Raw genomic sequence first — 17,289 nt, forward strand, 5'->3', positions numbered from 1 at the left:
TTTTATTCAAAAAAGAAAAAATGTTAGTACAGAAGGTGGGATAGACAGGAGCATGTAATGTCTCTTTTGTATTCTTCATAAGCATCAGTACCTACGTCACTTAACAATATTTAAGTTAAATTAGAATACAAATATATGCATGTGCAAAAATAGAACAAAGTTTTCAAAGAATGTAAAATAAATTATTAATATTAATGGGAATACTTATTTTTACTTTATACTTTCACCTTGACTTTTTTAGTTTGCTTAAAGTAAACCCATATTGAATATTTTTCTAAAATATTTTTAGTTGTAGATGGCCATGATACCTTTATTTTATTTATTTTTATGTGTTGCTGAGGAACAAACCCAGTGCCTCACGCATGCTAGGCAAGTGTTCTACCACTGAGCTAGAACCCCAGCCCCAATAAGCCCATATTATTTTTATATTAAAAATAGTTTTATATTTTAACATTTAAAAAATGTTATTTGGGGGTTGGAGATGTGGCACTTGCCCTAGCATTCATAAGACAGATCCTAGGTTTGATCTTTAGCACTACAAAATAAATTTAATTTTAAAATCAAATGTTATATATTATTAGTTATTTTTACACACTAGGTGTTTCTCATACTCTTCCTCTACATTGAAGTTAATTTATAATTATAGATCTTCAAATTGACATAATTAAATTACCTAAAGTAAAATTAAATATCTTATTAACTGAAGTTAATTTATCTTAAAAAACTCATGGTTTGGAGCTGGAGCTGTGGCTCAGTGGCAGAGCGCTTGCCTAGCACATGTCAGGTACTGGGTTTGATCCTTAGCATCACATTTAAAAAAACAACAAACAAATAAAATAAAGGCATGTTCATCTACAACTACAAAACAAACAACAACAACAACAACAACAAAAAACAGTCATGGTTATTCTGGGAGATGTAATGCAGAATGTATATGTAAGTCTAGAAAAAGTGAAATGGGGTGCTAGGGGTAGTTCAGTGGTAGAGCATTTTCCTAGCATGCAAAAGGCCTTGGTTTCCATCCCCATCATTGCAAAACCAACACAAGAAAAAATGAATTGATATATCAATTACTTTTCCTAGATTTTTCTAAAACTGAGTTATAGTTTTCTACTTTGTTGTTGTTTGAAACAGGGTCTCATGCTATGTTGCACAAGCTGGACTTGAATTTGTAATCCTCCTACCTTATCCTCCCAGGTAGATGGGATTACTGGCATGTACCACCTATGCCCAGCCTCAGTTTTCTATTTTTTTTTTTTTAAAGAGAGAGTGAGAGAGAGAGAGAGAGAATGTTTTAATATTTATTTTTTAGTTCTCGGTGGACACAACATCTTTGTTGGTATGTGGTGCTGAGGATCGAACCCGGGCCGCACGCATGCCAGGCAAGCGCGCTACCGCTTGAGCCACATCCCCAGGCCTCAGTTTTCTATTTTAATAATAGAGTTTGTTTTAAAATAGTAAGCACTTCATGTTAAGTTATATGTTTTACTGCCATTCATAATTTAGACTTGACATGTCTTTTAAGAAAATTGTGGTTAAATATACATAAAATTTACCATTTTGATCATATTTAAGGGTACAATTTAGTAGCATTAAGTACATTCACATTGTTGTGTGATCATTACCACCACCCATCTCCAGAATTTTTTTTTTTTTCCCTAAACAGACTAGTCATTAAGTAGTAATTCCCCATTTCCTCCTCTTCTAATTCCTGGCAACCACTTTCTATTCTTATGAATTTAACTCCTCTAAATAATCTCATTTAAGTGGACTCAAAATTTGTCCTTTTGAGATTGGCTTATTTCATGTAGCATAAGGTCCTTAAGATTTATCCATGTTATGGCAAGTGTTAGAATTTTCTTTTTAAGGCTTAATAATATTCCATTGTATGTATATATTCCATTTTATTTATCCATTATCTATGAGGTGGACACCTAGGTTGCTTTTACCTTTGGGCTATTGTGATTAACACTGCTATGGATGTGGGTGTACAAATATCTCTTCCTGTCCTGGCTTTTAATTCTTTGTGTGTGTGTGTGTGTGTGTGTGTGTGTATGTGTATTTCACTGGGACTCTAATCCAGGGCCTTCCCCATGCTAGGCAAGTGCTGTACCACTGAGCTACACCTTCCAGGTCCTCATCTTTCAACTCTTTGGGATATGTATCAAGAAGGGGAATTTCTGAAGAGCTGCCATACTTTTTTCTTCCATAGTGGCTATCCCATTGGGACACCAATGATTGTACCTATACCATTTTACATTCCCATCAGCATTGCTCAGGGATTTTAATTTCTTTACATCCTCTACAATACTTGTTTTCCTGGGTGGTTTTTGTTAATAAACATCCTAGTGGATATGAAATGATATCTCTTAATTTTGAATTTAGTTCCCTAATAATTAATGTTGTTGAATATTTTTTAATATTTATTTTTTAGTTGTAGTTGGACACAATACCTTTATTTTATTTATTTATTTTTATGTGGTGCTGAGGATCAAACCCAGGGCCTGGCACATGCTAGGTGAGCGCTCTACTACTGAGCCACAACCCCAACCCCTGTTGAATATCTTTACCAGGGTTCTTATCAGCCATTTATATTTTTTTTTCTGGATAAATGTCTTTTCAAGTTCTTTGCCAATATTTAAGTTAATTGGTTTCCTTTTTCAGTATGGTTTTTTAATTTAGTGTTTGGAAAGTAGTAAGCTGCATCCTGAGACCAGCAATAGCAAATTAAATACCATCTACTCTTTGCTAATTTCCTTAGCCTAATTTCTGTAAGGAAGACAAGATCTTGTATATTTAAGATGGCAAATTTCTTTCCTTAGAGTCTTAGCTTAGCCCTGAGTGTGAAATTGCCCTTATCAGGTCCTCTGTTATTCAGAAATTAAATCCACTTATGGAATTCCAGAAAATTTAATGATAAAGACCAAAGAGCTATGAATAGTAAGTTACTAAAACAATACTTTTTGGAACAGTAATAAGATGATAACTTAAAATTTCATACCCCAGTTAAAGACTATAGAAAGTGCTGTTATGTCAGTTAACATTTATCTTAGAACATCTCTGTTCCCCATCATGGTCAATTTTTGGGTCCCTCAGTTTGTCTACCTCTTCTTTGCTTTTCTCTTTCTTTTTTTTCATAAGCTTTCTTGGTTCAAATTTTCTTCCTTTTCTTATATGTCTACTTCATTTTCCTTCTCCCTACTCTTTCTTCCTTAAATGGCTAGAGTGTGAAACTATTAGTACTTATTATTATGTTAAATAATGTTTTATTTTCTATCCATAAAGTCCAAAGTACTTAATTGAATTTTTGAAAGAAAAATTCTTCTTCTTCTTCAAACTTGCAGTCTTCTGCTGTTACTCCCTACACGATACAAGCAGCTAGAAAAATAGAAATGATTTTCATTTTCTAACCTCTTTAGGCCACTGAGAGAGCCTCATCAAGACAGAATCTCATAAAAACAAATGGGGCATGTTGTCATATAGCATGGTAAAAATTTATCCAGTTTATTTTTTGGCACATGAAGAAAAATTATTGAATTTTTTCTTCTTTGGCTTATAGTTTGTCGCATTTCTAGAAGAAATGTTTTGTGAACTCATCAACGCCTCTGTAACCAAAGGTTGAGGAGCACAGATGCTTTTGAGTTATTTTCTGACTTTGCCCTAAGAATCTATTTTGCTGTTTTCACATTATCTACATGGGTCATTCTATTGTTATTTCAGAGTATTGTGGAAACCCATCACTTGGATTTTGTTTTCTAACTGTAGTTTTTTTAATCCTTTTAAAATAAACAATTCAGGGGCATTTAGTACTTGACACTGTTATACGACCACTACCTCTACCTAGTTCTAAAACATTTTCATTACTCCAAACATTTTTTAAAAATATTTTTTAGTTGTAATTGGACACAATACCTTTATTTTCTTTATTTTTATGTGGTACTGAGGATTGAACCCAGGGCCTCACACATGCTAGGAGCGCTCTACCACTGAGCCACAACCCCAGCCCGATTACTCCAAACATTTTTAAATGCAGCTTTTGGGGGAATAAAAACAGTTTAGAATACTATTCTGTGTTGTTTCATTTGCTTATAGGCTGGTATAAAGTACTGAATTATAACTGTATTTATTTTTAGGTGATTTCAAATGTCCTATCAAAGAAGAAATAGCAATTACCAGTGGTGAATGGGAAGTTCTTGGCCGGCATGGATCCAATGTAGGTCCTTTTATTGTACTGATATGTTTGGTCAGCATCTACTATGTGGAAAAAAGTCAGTAATACAATTTAATATGACCCCAGTGTTTTGAAATGTCTTTATTTATTTTTAATTGAAAATATTAAGTTAAAGCCTAAAGGAACTCAAGTTTTTGGAAAGGAAGACTCTTAGTTTAAACTATAGCTCTCACCTAATTTATAACCCTAGTATTATTTATGTTCTGGTTACTAAAGATCGTCATTTTCAAATATATTGCTGCTTCTTGATAAGGAATTAACCCATATTTTAGGGTCTAGCAAAAGCTGTGGGCTAGGATATAGTTTTGAATCTATTAGAGACTACTCCTATCCTTCCTACATTAGAAATTGTATTTACTATTCCTGTAGGTAGTTCTCTTTTATTCACCCATTTATTTTATCTCACATTTATTTTTCATCCACCACCTGCAAAGAGGGATCAGCATTTATATAGAGCTTGGATTGATAGAAAAGAGGGGGGAAATCCATTCTCTGTTTTGTTTTCAATGTGTGGCTTTTTTGTAGCAATTTAATGAATTCTATTTTTTTTTTAACTTTTACTTTTTATAGTACCTTTCATTTGTTTCAGATTTCAGGTAGGTGGCCAATTTTATTAGCTCTATATAAACTCCAGTCCTTTCAATATGCCTGACTCATAGAATTGAGTTGATGTATGCTTCCAGGATTTAGTGAAGGCTGAAATGTGATTTCCTCAAATTGATAGATTCCATATCCTTGCTACTATAGAATTCACTGTAGTCCCCAAGGTGATTAGGACAAAGAATGAAGATCCAGATTTCCATATTTGTTTTTGTTTGTAAGAACTTTAGAATATTAGAGACAGCTCTTAAAATCTAATTCCACTGAGCGCTTCATATAACCTTCTGGTTACATATCCATATATATATATATATTTTTTTCCCTCCGTTTAGGGACCTTGGATGTTCCTGTCACCTGAGGGAAAAATCTTTTGGGAATTATAGATTCTGATAACAGAAAATTACACTAATGTAAATTTTATGCAGTGTGTTGGTTGGAGGATCAGAACCGTCAGCTAATACTGAGGGAAATCCCCCAAATTGAATATAAACAGATTCTGATCCTTATTTGGGAAACTTAAACGTCTCTCTGTAATCGGCCAAAATGTGCATCAATTTTTTTCATGTCAAGCTTATTTTTGTGTGTTGTGACTCTCTCTTTGCCTCTTCTATTTTCCTTATATACTCTGTTTTGTTTTGTCTTTAATTACCCTTTTCCTTCTCTGCTTTTATTTTATTTTTTTCTTCTCTGCTTTTACAAATGATATTGTTCCTACTCAAAGATTCCTGATGGCAATAATTGAGTAAAGCTTTGAGATTTAAAATTATGCACCTTTTACTCTAGTTTTTTTTTTTTAATTGTAGGTGGACACAATATCTTTTTATTTGTATGTGGTACTGAGGATCGAACCCAGGGCCTCTCACAGATTAGGTGACCGCCGCTCTACTACTGAGCCACAACCCCAGCGCACCTCCCACCCCGCACCCCACTCCATCCCCCACACCTTTTACTCTTGAAAGTATTTCCTCAACAGAGTATGATCCTGAGATGGCACTAAAATATCAACATCACCTTTGAACTTGTTAGAAATGCAGATTTTAGGACCCATCCCAGACCTCCTAAATAAGGAACTCTGGTAGCATGGCCCAGGAATTTGTTCATTAAGCCCTCCAGAAGAGTTGAATCCTGTTGAACCTAAGTAGTTACATAAAGAAAATTAAGAACCATTATAAATGGTATTGAGGAATTGACTGGTTGTTTCTTCAGTTTTGAAAGGCCTGACTTTTAAGAGCAGAACTAGTCCTAACTTCTTGAACATTTGTTTAGTATAGCAGCTGTGTTAACTTAAGGATTTAGCCATCCAAAAAATGTCTAATGAAGAAGTAGTTTCCTGGAAAAAATGAGACACTTAAAAATACTTGCTCTTAGAAATTTATCTGTGTTGTCTTTGCTACATAAACATTTTAAAAATTTCATTTAACACTAAACTGGTAAAAATATTTTTTAAATGAACAGCAAAAGAAAGCCATTTACTTAGACTATTACAGTAATGTGAGAAGAATACTAAGTGAATTCATCTATGAATTTACTTGCAGTTTTTTGAATTTTGAATGATGACTTAAAATATCTTATTCAGGGCTTGGGATGTGGCTATGTGGTAGAGCACTTGTCTAGCATATGTAAGCACTGGGTGGGGGTGGGGGATGATCTTATCAGTGCTTACTTATAAACTATACCACTGTTGATAGCATGATTGAGTTCACTTATTCCCCAAACTAAACATAAAGTGCTTTTTTTTAAAAAAAAGTTGCAGTTTATAGATTTTTTGAAAATATTTTTTTAGTTGTAGGTATATACAATATCTTTATTTATTTTTATGTGGTGCTGAGGAATTGAACCCAGTGCCTCACATGTTTGAGGCAAGCACTCTACCACTGAGCTACTGCCCCAGCCCCAGAAAAAACACTTTTGTAAATTTAGTTTCTTTCAAGTTTACATGAGTGGTTGACCTAAGCTGCAGTCTAGAGTATTTTTTCCTCCTGTAAAAAAAATAATTCTCTTATTTCAAGAAAAGCACATGTTGTAACCAGATAGGAAATTATACAGTGTATAACTCAGTTGTTCATTTTTTTCTGGACAGTATCTGTTGTTAGCTCTAAGTCATAAACAAAACCAATTCGCTTACTAGCGTTGGTAGCAAAATAAAAAGAAGCACAAGTCAAGGTACCAAATAATTCTGAATAAAATTAAAGGTTGGTCGTTGAACTACTTACTGGCTTTGCTAGGAGTTATGCTAGTACTGATTTTGTTGTTGTTGTTGTTATTATTATGGCAGATCCAGGTTGATGAAGTCAGAAGACTGGTATATTTTGAAGGCACCAAAGACTCTCCTTTAGAACATCACCTGTATGTGGTCAGTTATGTAAATCCTGGAGAGGTGACAAGGTTGACTGACCGTGGCTATTCCCATTCTTGCTACATCAGCCAGGTATAAGTCTATGTTGTATTAAAACCCTCTGTTCATATAATGTTCCTTTTGAATGGTGTGAAAATTGGTGAAGTTGACCTGCAGAAGCCTCATTGTCTTAGGAAAAGCTTTAAAACACTTAGCCTTAACTTCAGTGTTACATATGTACATAATCATACTCTTACTATTCTCTTGCTATAACATTAGTGCAGACATAACAGCAGATAACCTTTTTTTGATTTTTCCTTAAGGAAAAACATAATCATTTCTCTTTTCTCTAGCATTGTGACTTCTTTATAAGTAAGTATAGTAACCAGAAGAATCCACACTGTGTGTCCCTTTACAAACTTTCAAGTCCTGAAGATGACCCTACTTGCAAAACAAAGGAATTCTGGGCCACCATTTTGGATTCAGCAGGTACTCTTTTTTCCCTAAATCTGACCGTAAGTAGGCTTAGTACTTTAGTATACTAAATTTATGTTCTATGTTCATCTTTGCTGAACAAAGTCTCCTCATCTCTCACCCCTTTCTGTCCCTGAGCTTCTAAGCTTTTGATTATTCCTACCTCTCCTATTCTGTCAACTACACAATAAGGTGGATTAGCTTTCACTCCAAGCAGGAACAGATCTAGAAAGCCTGCTGAGGCTTAGTGAGACCCTGTCTCAAAACAAAAAATTTAAAAAGTCTGGGGGTGTGTCTCCATGATTAAACACTGCTTGGTTCAACCCCCAGTTCCAAAAGAAAAAAAGAAAAAGATACTTTTTATTTAAAAAAAAATTAGGGCTGGGGATGTGGCTCAAGCGGTAGCGCGCTCGCCTGGCATGCGTGCGGCCCGGGTTCGATCCTCAGCACCACATACCAACAAAGATGTTGTGTCCGCCGAGAACTAAAAAAAAAAAATAAATAAATATTAAAAATTCTCTCTCTCTCCTCTCTCACTCTCTCTTTAAAAAAAATTTAAAAAAATAAAACAAATTACTGGTATTACTAGAAATAATTTATTTTACTGAACTATCTTTGGTGCAGTATTAGGGCACAAGGAATACTTGTAAATATACATTAATACGATGACGACCATTATGCAGTGAAATATGGTATATGCTGCTTGTTCCCCCCACCTCAACTTTATTGAAATAGGTGCTTATTTCTAATCAGGTTTATGGTTTAACCATGAATAGGTTACACTAAACTTAGCGCAAAGTATTTTTTATAATTCTGCATGGAAACACTTCTTAGGCTTCAAAGATTATTCAGAATACTTGTGTGTCTGCTTTTGAGATAGATAATTTAATATGTTTTCTTTTTTTATTAGTTGCTCAAGACAATATTATTTTTTTTCAAGATGAATATTTTTACTTAATTTTTTTATTATCTTACCTTAAAAGCTGGTGGTCAGTTATTTGAGTGTGGGGGTGTGGGGTCTGGGTTTCAATATTTTCTTCCTTGCTCTCAGATTATAGAGCTCCCATAAGAACTCCTTTTACAGACTCTATGTTACCTACTCACAGGTCCTCTTCCTGACTATACCCCTCCAGAAATTTTCTCCTTTGAAAGTACTACTGGATTTACATTGTATGGAATGCTATATAAGCCTCATAATCTACAACCTGGGAAGAAATACCCAACTGTGCTGTTCATATATGGTGGTCCTCAGGTGGGCATATAAATATACACATACATATACACATATATACATATATATATATATTTTTAATGTGATTTGTTTTTAAAATATCTAGTGTTATTTAGACTAGGATAAGAATTTGAGGGCTAGGTTGTGGCTCAGTGGTGGAGTGCTTGCCTAGCACATGTGAGGCACTGGGTTCGATCCTCAGTGCCACATAAAATATAAACAAATATGGGCTGAGGTTGTGGCTCAGTGATAGAGTGCTTGCCTAGCATGTGTGAGGCACTGGGTTAGATTCTCAGCACCACATATAAATAAATAAATAAATAATTTTTTTAAATAAACAAAATAAAGGTCCACTTATAACTAAAAATATTTTTTAAAAAAGAATTTGAGCAGTCTTAGGCTTCTGCTATTCTTGACTTTTTTTCTAATTATCGATTCAGATTGCTAGGTATCCAAGTTTAATTGGCTAATTTGTAAAATAGTTTCTTACTTTACATTGAGGACTATGTAACTCTTAAGGGGAGTGGAATATTCACATCACTAGGTAAATTTCTTTTTTTGGTGGGGGGGTTGCTAGGGATTGAACACAGGTCTTGTGCATTCGAGGCGAGCACTTTACCAACTGAGCTATATCTCTAGCCCCAAATATCTTAATTTCTATGTAGAGAAACTTGTTTGAGAAATGAAATTAAACAGTTAAATGTATAGGTAAATAAAAAGTCATATATTTAGAAATTCTTGGTAGCTTATTGAATTCCCCTCTTTATTCTAAGGCTACATCTCTCAAGCAAACTAGAATACTTTACTAGCTGGTGAAGATAATAACTATGTCACTGCTTAACACTGTAGGAAGTTTACAACTTGATTTTTCCATTTTCTGGATTAAAAATTAGCATGTGGCTAATGCTGTTGACCAACAGAGTAAACTGTTTTGGATAGATGAATTGGTTGTTAATTTTTTTTTCATCATGTAACTCTTAGATTCATTAATATCCTTTATAATTATTCCCACTTATTTTGTATTTTGTATTTAGAAATATATCTAAGTACCAAGCAGCATGAAAAATAAAACAACTACATGAGGGCTGGGGACGAGGCTCAGTGGTAGAACACTTGCCTAGAGTGTGTGAGGGACTGGGTTCGAGCCTCAGCACCACATAATTAATTAATTAATTAATTAAAGGTATCACGTCAATCTACAACTAAAAAAAATATTTAAAAAATAAATATATGAGGCCGGGTGCGGTGGTGCACACCTATAATCCCAGCAACGCTGGAGGCTGAGGAGGACCATGAGTTCAAAGCCAGCCTCAGCAAGGTGAGGCACTAAGCAACTCAATGAGATGCTGTCTCTAAATAAAAATACAAAATAGGGCTTGGGGATGTGGCTCAGTGGTCAAATGCCCCTGAGTTCAATCCCTGGTACCCAAAAAAGAAAAAAAATTACATGAGCCACAAAATCTCAACAATGATAATCGTGTATTAAGTTAAATCATTTTCTCATCATTAAGTATTCCAGATAGAGGAAACAATAAATATCAAGGACCTGGGGTTAGAAATAAATTGATAGGGTTGCTAATAAGATGCACCAAAGGAAGTAAGGTACAGCTAATAAGATACAGTGCACCAAAGAAAAATGGTGTGAGATGAATTTAGAGATAGCCATGACTCAAATAAGCCAAAGTCTCAAAGGTCATATAGTTTAGATCTTGGACTTGGAGAGTAGCATAGTGGTAGAGCAATTGTCTAGCATGTGCAAGGTCCTGGTTTCAGTCCCCAGCACCAAAAGAAAAAAAGAAAAAGTTTAGATCTTTTTCTGAAGGATAATGGTAGCCATTATAAGGAACCAGGCAGTAGTCATATGTCATTGACATTTTTAAAACATCACTATTACTTCATGAGCAAACAGACTATAAGAGAGCTAGAACAGAAGAAGAAAAACCAGTTTGGCAGTTGTTGCAGTGGCATTAAACATCCAAAACTACAAAAGAATGGAAGACTCTCTCTTTCTCCTTCCCACTACAATCTAACCCAGTAAATATACAACAGCTATTAAATGCACAAAGATAGTATTTATTCTTATTTAACTCGTGGATAACTTTTCCCACCTTTGGTTTTAGCCAGAGGAAAAAACAACAAATCAGATTTTATTAAAATTTCAAAACTTTTTTTTTTTAAAGGGAGAGAGAGAGGGAAAGAGAGAGAGAATTTTAATATTTATTTTTCTTAGTTTTCGGCGGACACAGCATCTTTGTTTGTATGTGGTGCTGAGGATTGAACCTGGGCCGCACGCATGCCAGGCGAGCGCGCTACCGCCTGAGCCACATCCCCAGCCCCTCAAAACTTTTTGTATCCAAAATTTCTATTAAGACCTAGAGCCTTATACATAAGAAACTTTTAGAAATCAATAAAATAAGAACTGAACTTTTTAAAACCAGGCAAGGGCTGGGGTTGTGGCTCAGGGGTAGAGTGCTCGCCTAGTGCAGGTGAGGCACTGGGTTCGATCCTCAGCACCACATAAAAATAAATAAAAAAATAAAAGCATCATGTCCACCTACAACTAAAAAAAATATATTAACAAAAAAAAAAAAAAAAAAAACAGTCAAAGAAGCTGGGGGATGTGTCTTAGTTCAGTGGTAAAGCACTTGCCTGGCATGCATCAGGCCTTGAGTTGAATCCACAGCACTGCAAAAAATAATAATAATAATAATAGCCAAAGACATTTCACAAATGTATGGCAGCAAGTATATATAAGAGAAGAACTCAGCACCATCAATTATCAGGAAATCCAAAGTAACACCACAGTGATAAAAACCACTAAACATCTGCAGAATGTCTAAAATTAAAATAACTAACCATACCCAGTATTGACCAGGAGTAGAGAACCCTCATGCATTGACAGTGGGAAAGAAAAATGGCACAGCTACTTTAGAAAACTAGTTTTTAAATTTTTCTAAAAAAAAAATTTAGCTGACACATAATAATTATACATATTTATGAGGTATAGTGGGATAATTCAATACATATGTTATACATACATATAATATTTTCTCTCTCTCCCTCTATCTCTGTCTCTTTTTAGTGAAACCAGGTCTTAGTATGTTGCCCCCGGCTACCCCAGAATTCCTAGGCTTAAGCAGTCCTACCTCAGTTTGGGATTATAGGTGTGCAACACCACACCTGGCATCTTTCTAATTTTTATCTGAACTTCTTTTTGTTTATTACTTAGTGTCTGCCATCACTAATTATAGTAATGTGTTTCTTTATGACTAGGAGACTTTCTGAGAAATGTCACTAAGTGATTTCATTGTTGTGCAAACATCATAGAGTTTGCTTACACAAACATAGATGGTATATGTCAGTCACTCAAAGTGGCTACTTGTGTGTGTGTTCATGTGTGTGTGTGTGCCTGTGTGTTTTTAGGGATTGACCTTGCACATGCTCGGTAAACACTGAGCCACATCTGTAGTCCCCTGCCCCTTTTTTTCCTTAATTTTATCTTGAGACAGGATCTTGCTAAATTGCCCAGGCTAGCCTCAAACTTTCCATCTTCCTACCTCAGCCTCCTAGGTAGCTGGGATTTCATGTGTATACTACTGTGCCTGGCTCATGGTAGCATCTTGATGAAATCAAGAGATTCAGCACACACAAGATGTACTGTTTTATAGTAAAAACAAAAATAAAAAACTTTTCATTGGTGCTTGGAATTAAAATCAGGATTTCATGCATGCAGAATTATCCTACTCAGCTGGGCATGGTGGCACATACCTGTAGTACCAGTTACTTGGGGGGTTGAGGCAAAGTATCACTTGAGCCGAGGAGTTTAAAGCCAACCTGGGAAACTTAGTGAGACTTCGTCTGAAAATAAAAAAGGACTGGAAATGTGGCTCAATATTAAAACACTTACCTAGCATGCACGAGGCCCTGGGTTCCATGGCCAGTGTGAGATTGGAGGGTGGCACAGAATTATCCTACTTTTTATACACAGGAGAAAGGAAACAGGACTTGTCACAGTATCCCTTTAAAATGCTACATTTTCCCATTGCTAGTCAATGATGACCCTAGAAGAGACAACTGGGAAGGGAAGATGATCCTGCAACTGTTACTTGAATGACACAATTCTTCTTCAGAGTAGACAGTTTAGTAATTTTTTCTGTGGGATGGGTTAATCTTCTTATCTAATAAATAATTAAGATCTATAATTGTGCAGTAATTTCCCTGAAACTTGAATGTGAAATTAAGCAAGAAGCAACATAAACATGAAAAGACTAGTTAATTTTGAAAAAAATCACTTAGCCAGGCATATTAACACATGCCTGTAATCCCAGCAACTCAGGAGGCTGAGACAGGAGGATTCCAAGTTCAAGGCCAACCTCATCAACTTAGAGAGACCCTAAGCAACTTTTGTGAGACCCTGTCCAAAATAAAAAGTGCTGAGAAGACAGCTCAGTGGTACAGCACTCCTGGGTTAAATTCCCAGTACCAAATAAACAAATCACTTAAAAGTTACATTTTAAAGGCAAAAGAATAATAAATTCTTAAGCTTTCTTCTTTTTTGCAGTGCTCTGATTCTCTTATGGTTTGTATGTTACCATATAATAAATTTCATTAAAGTTGTATTTCTTCTTCAGGTGCAGTTGGTAAATAATCGCTTTAAAGGAGTCAAGTATTTCCGCTTGAATACCCTCGCTTCTCTGGGTTATGTGGTTGTGGTGATCGACAACAGAGGATCCTGTCACCGAGGGCTTAAATTTGAAGGTGCCTTTAAATATAAAATGGTGTGTGAACACAAAAACTTTTCTTTAAAAAAATTTTTTTTTTTTTGGTGCATTGTTTAATGTGAAATCTGCAATTAGGAAAGGGTGTGTGTGTGTGTATGTGTTCAGGGGTGGGAGGGAAGATGCAATTTGTGTCCTAGGCTAGCTCATGTCTACCTATGTATATCTGTGAAGAGCTGAGAGAGAGCCACTTTTATGTAGAAATATCCTCCCTTTCCATATGGTATATCCACCTTAGCCAGACGGCAGCACCATTTTAGTTTTCAGCATCCTTTATGCTATTGAGGAATAGTTGAGATTTGTTCTGTCCTCTGTGAAGAGGGAAACCAACTGGTTAGTCCTTCCTTGTGACAAGCCTCTTTCTCTCTACAGGAAGCTTTAAATGCTACCTTTTAGAGATGCCCCATGTCCTTTCTGCTGCTTTGGGAAATGATGAGAATCCGATGTTCCTTTTGCACAGTAAGGCAGTTACTGTGTTTGCCAGTGTATTGGACATGCTGAGTAAGACATGGGGATTTTCTCCCACAGCCAGTTCTTTGACCTTATGTTATATTCTCATGTAAGTTTTGTTTTGTTTTTATTTTAGTTTTTGGCTCAGTAAAGTGAGATTGTATGCACTGGCAGGCCAAGTAATATAGATAGGGTGATAGTGGTAAGAACTAGGACTTAATAGAGCTTTAAAGAAACAAATAGTATGTTCAGTTCCTAGTGACATGATGGGAAAATAGGAAGGTTAGGACCTCAAGAGTGATTCCCTCTGCTTTATTACACTAAGTATTAAAAGAAGAAGTAAAATTAATTCCTCTTACGGGGGCTAATTTTTTGTCTGTGGGTATAGGGAAGGCTTGTTACAAGGAAGATGCTGACCTCTTAGCAGACAACAGAACAAATGTAAATGGGAAATACCCAAAAGCAAGAGACAGTTTTTGCAGCAATAGGAAATAATTTTTTTACTAAGTGATAACTAAATTCTAGGACAGACTAATAACAGAACTGTAGATATCTATTTCCAAGTAGATTTTTGAAAAAAAAAAATGGGGATGGGAAATAGAATCTCAGTTATTAATGAATTCTAATCTGAAAAATAAATATTTTAGTAAAAAAGTTTATTAGCTTAAAAATCACTCTTATAAATGAAATTTTTATGCATCAGAATCAGTGAAATACTTTCCTTTTTTTTGACAGGGTCAGATAGAAATTGATGATCAAGTAGAAGGACTCCAGTATCTAGCCTCTCAATATGATTTCATTGACTTAGACCGTGTGGGCATCCATGGGTGGTCTTATGGAGGATACCTCTCCCTGATGGCATTAATGCAGAGATCAGATATCTTCAGGGTAAGTGATTTCCTATTGTACTCATTTTTTAAATAAGGGTACTGTGTAATAAAGGTTTTTTGTAAATTGAAGATATGTGAAAATGCTTATTTTCTGAAGGTTTAGAGTTAACAATATTATGGAATGTTATGGTCTGTGTATTAAATGACCATATGAAGTCAGTACCTCAGTTGTTAGCATAATTTTTCTTAGACTTTTGTCAACTTTGTAGTGAGTTTTTGACTATTTATGGACATATCCCAAAAATTATAGTAGGCACTAATGATTAGTAAGACATATACATACGTATTAGATTGTAATTGTTTGTTTAATTGTTAGACTGTAAGTTCTGACAACAAGGACTTCTTTGCTCTATATGCCACTGTATCCTCAGCTGCTAGATATAATGCTTGGTCCTCAGTGAATTGTCAAACACTAGCCTCTGGGTTCAATTTCCAGCACTGGAAAAGTAAAAATCTGTGTTGAATGAATGAATCATGAATTATTAAATATTTAAATGCTCACAATGCTATAAACAAACTCTTTAAAAAATATACCAGAGAAAATTAGATGAACATAGTTAATAGGAATTAAAAGTAGCATTTTTTTCTTAATATTGCAGTAATATGATTTTATTTTACAATGAAAAAAAGGTGTTTTTTTGTTGTTGTTGTTTTTGTGGCGATGGTGATTAAACTCTGGGGCACTCTATTACAGGACTGTATCTTTAGCCTTTTATTGTATTTTAGTTTGAGACAGCATCTTGCTAAATTGCCCAAGCTGACCTTGAATTTGCAATCCTCCTGCCTCAGCCTCACAAATAGCTGGGATTAGGGTGGCATGTGGCACTGTGCCGGGTTGAAAGTAATTAGATATTTGAATACAGAACCATGTGGAAAAGCCTTAATATGAGGCAAGTTTTTAGTACTTAAATATAGTTCATTCATTGTTTTAAATTTTGAACTACAAAAGAGACTTAAAAAAAAAAAAGACTGCTTTTCCTACATAAAGTTAACAATTCTCATGAATTTATTTTTCCCAATCACAGGAATGAGTTTATCCTGAGGTACTCATAAGCTTTAGTTCAGTCTCCCTCTTGATAAAGGAACCTACAGTTGTACAGCTAGCCCTGGTTAAGGGTTTGGTGTCAGCATGCCTGTGGAACATGAAACTTACTGAGTCACTTAGTATCAAATTGTGACCTTGGCAAGCTACTTCAGTTTTCTGAATGTATGCCTAGTAGTGGAGTTAAAGCCTAAGGATAATTTTAGCCTGTAAATTTGTAATTTTAAGTTCTTACTGCTAGCCATGCTAGTGTTTCTGGAACACAGTTCACTGTCAGTGTTGTCTTATGCAGGTTGCTATTGCGGGAGCCCCAGTCACTCTGTGGATCTTCTACGATACAGGATACACGGAACGTTATATGGGTCACCCTGACCAGAATGAACAGGGCTATTACTTAGGATCTGTGGCCATGCAAGCAGAAAAATTCCCCTCTGAGTAAGTTCAAGCCCTTATAAAGTTTTAAATTGTTTTTGAAAAACTTATCTTTAGGGGCTGGGGATGTGGCTCAAGCGGTAGTGCGCTCGCCTGGCATGCATGCGGCCCCGGTTCGATCCTCAGCACCACATACAAACAAAGATGTTGTGTCAGCTGAGAACTAAAATAAAAAATAAAACAAATAAATTCTCTCTTAAGAAAAAAAAACAAAAAAACAAAAAAAAACTTATCTTTAATGATAATGAAAATTTCAGATATTGAAAACTAAGACTAATATTTTATAGAGCACCAGAATGGCTTGACTATTGCTCAAAGCAAAATTAAAGACCAGTTCATATACTGTATTTTGGGTTTTGGGGTTTGATTTTTGTTTTGTTTTGGTTTGGTTTTTGTTTTGTGGGGATTGAACTCAGGACCTCATGCATGCTAGGCGAGCCGCTGAGCTACACCCCACCCATGGTTTGGGTTTGTTGTTGTTGTTTTACAAGTTGTATTTTGAAGCAATTGTTTATATTGAAAGAAGTTAAGTACACAACTGTTTCAAGATGGGAAAAATTTTGTGTCTATTTAGATATTTTTATAAGCAGTTTTTCTAGCAACATGCTATAATTATTGATATGTTCTAATTAATAAATTATAAACAAATAATTTTTTAAATGTTCTATTACACGTGGGATCTGGTTAGTATATTACAAATTTAATATTGAAACTATCGAATCTTTATTCTAACATTGTAGTATAAAGAAGTTAATGTTGACTAAGTGTGATTAGTTCAAAGGAATTTAGTGGTTCCCCCTAAATACTCTACTATTTTATCTAATAT

At 35.1% G+C, this 17,289-nt stretch overlaps 2 protein-coding genes across 10 annotated transcripts in view; one reads left to right on the forward strand and one right to left on the reverse strand.

Annotated features, from left to right (window-relative positions):
* Positions 1-17,289, reverse strand: part of HACD3 (3-hydroxyacyl-CoA dehydratase 3) — a 136,303-nt gene that overhangs the window by 90,917 nt on the left and 28,097 nt on the right. The window lies entirely within an intron of this gene.
* The window catches only part of DPP8 (dipeptidyl peptidase 8), a 66,124-nt gene that overhangs the window by 42,224 nt on the left and 6,611 nt on the right, over positions 1-17,289 (forward strand). For 5 of the 9 annotated variants that reach the window (XM_081292110.1, XM_081292114.1, XM_081292111.1 and 2 more), the window contains 7 exons: positions 4,134-4,213; positions 7,107-7,259; positions 7,520-7,655; positions 8,747-8,892; positions 13,503-13,649; positions 14,835-14,987; positions 16,324-16,466. In XM_081292110.1, coding sequence (XP_081148236.1) covers positions 4,134-4,213; positions 7,107-7,259; positions 7,520-7,655; positions 8,747-8,892; positions 13,503-13,649; positions 14,835-14,987; positions 16,324-16,466 — 958 coding nt within the window. Of the gene's footprint in view, positions 1-4,133; positions 4,214-7,106; positions 7,260-7,519; positions 7,656-8,746; positions 8,893-13,502; positions 13,650-14,021; positions 14,209-14,834; positions 14,988-16,323; positions 16,467-17,289 lie in introns of those variants that run through there. The other 4 variants (XM_081292113.1, XM_081292115.1, XM_081292118.1 and 1 more) reach the window with 4 other exon arrangements.

Source organism: Spermophilus citellus (genome assembly GCF_964194105.1).
Source record: "Spermophilus citellus genome assembly, chromosome: 4".
In the NCBI taxonomy this organism is placed as follows: Eukaryota; Metazoa; Chordata; class Mammalia; order Rodentia; family Sciuridae; genus Spermophilus; species Spermophilus citellus.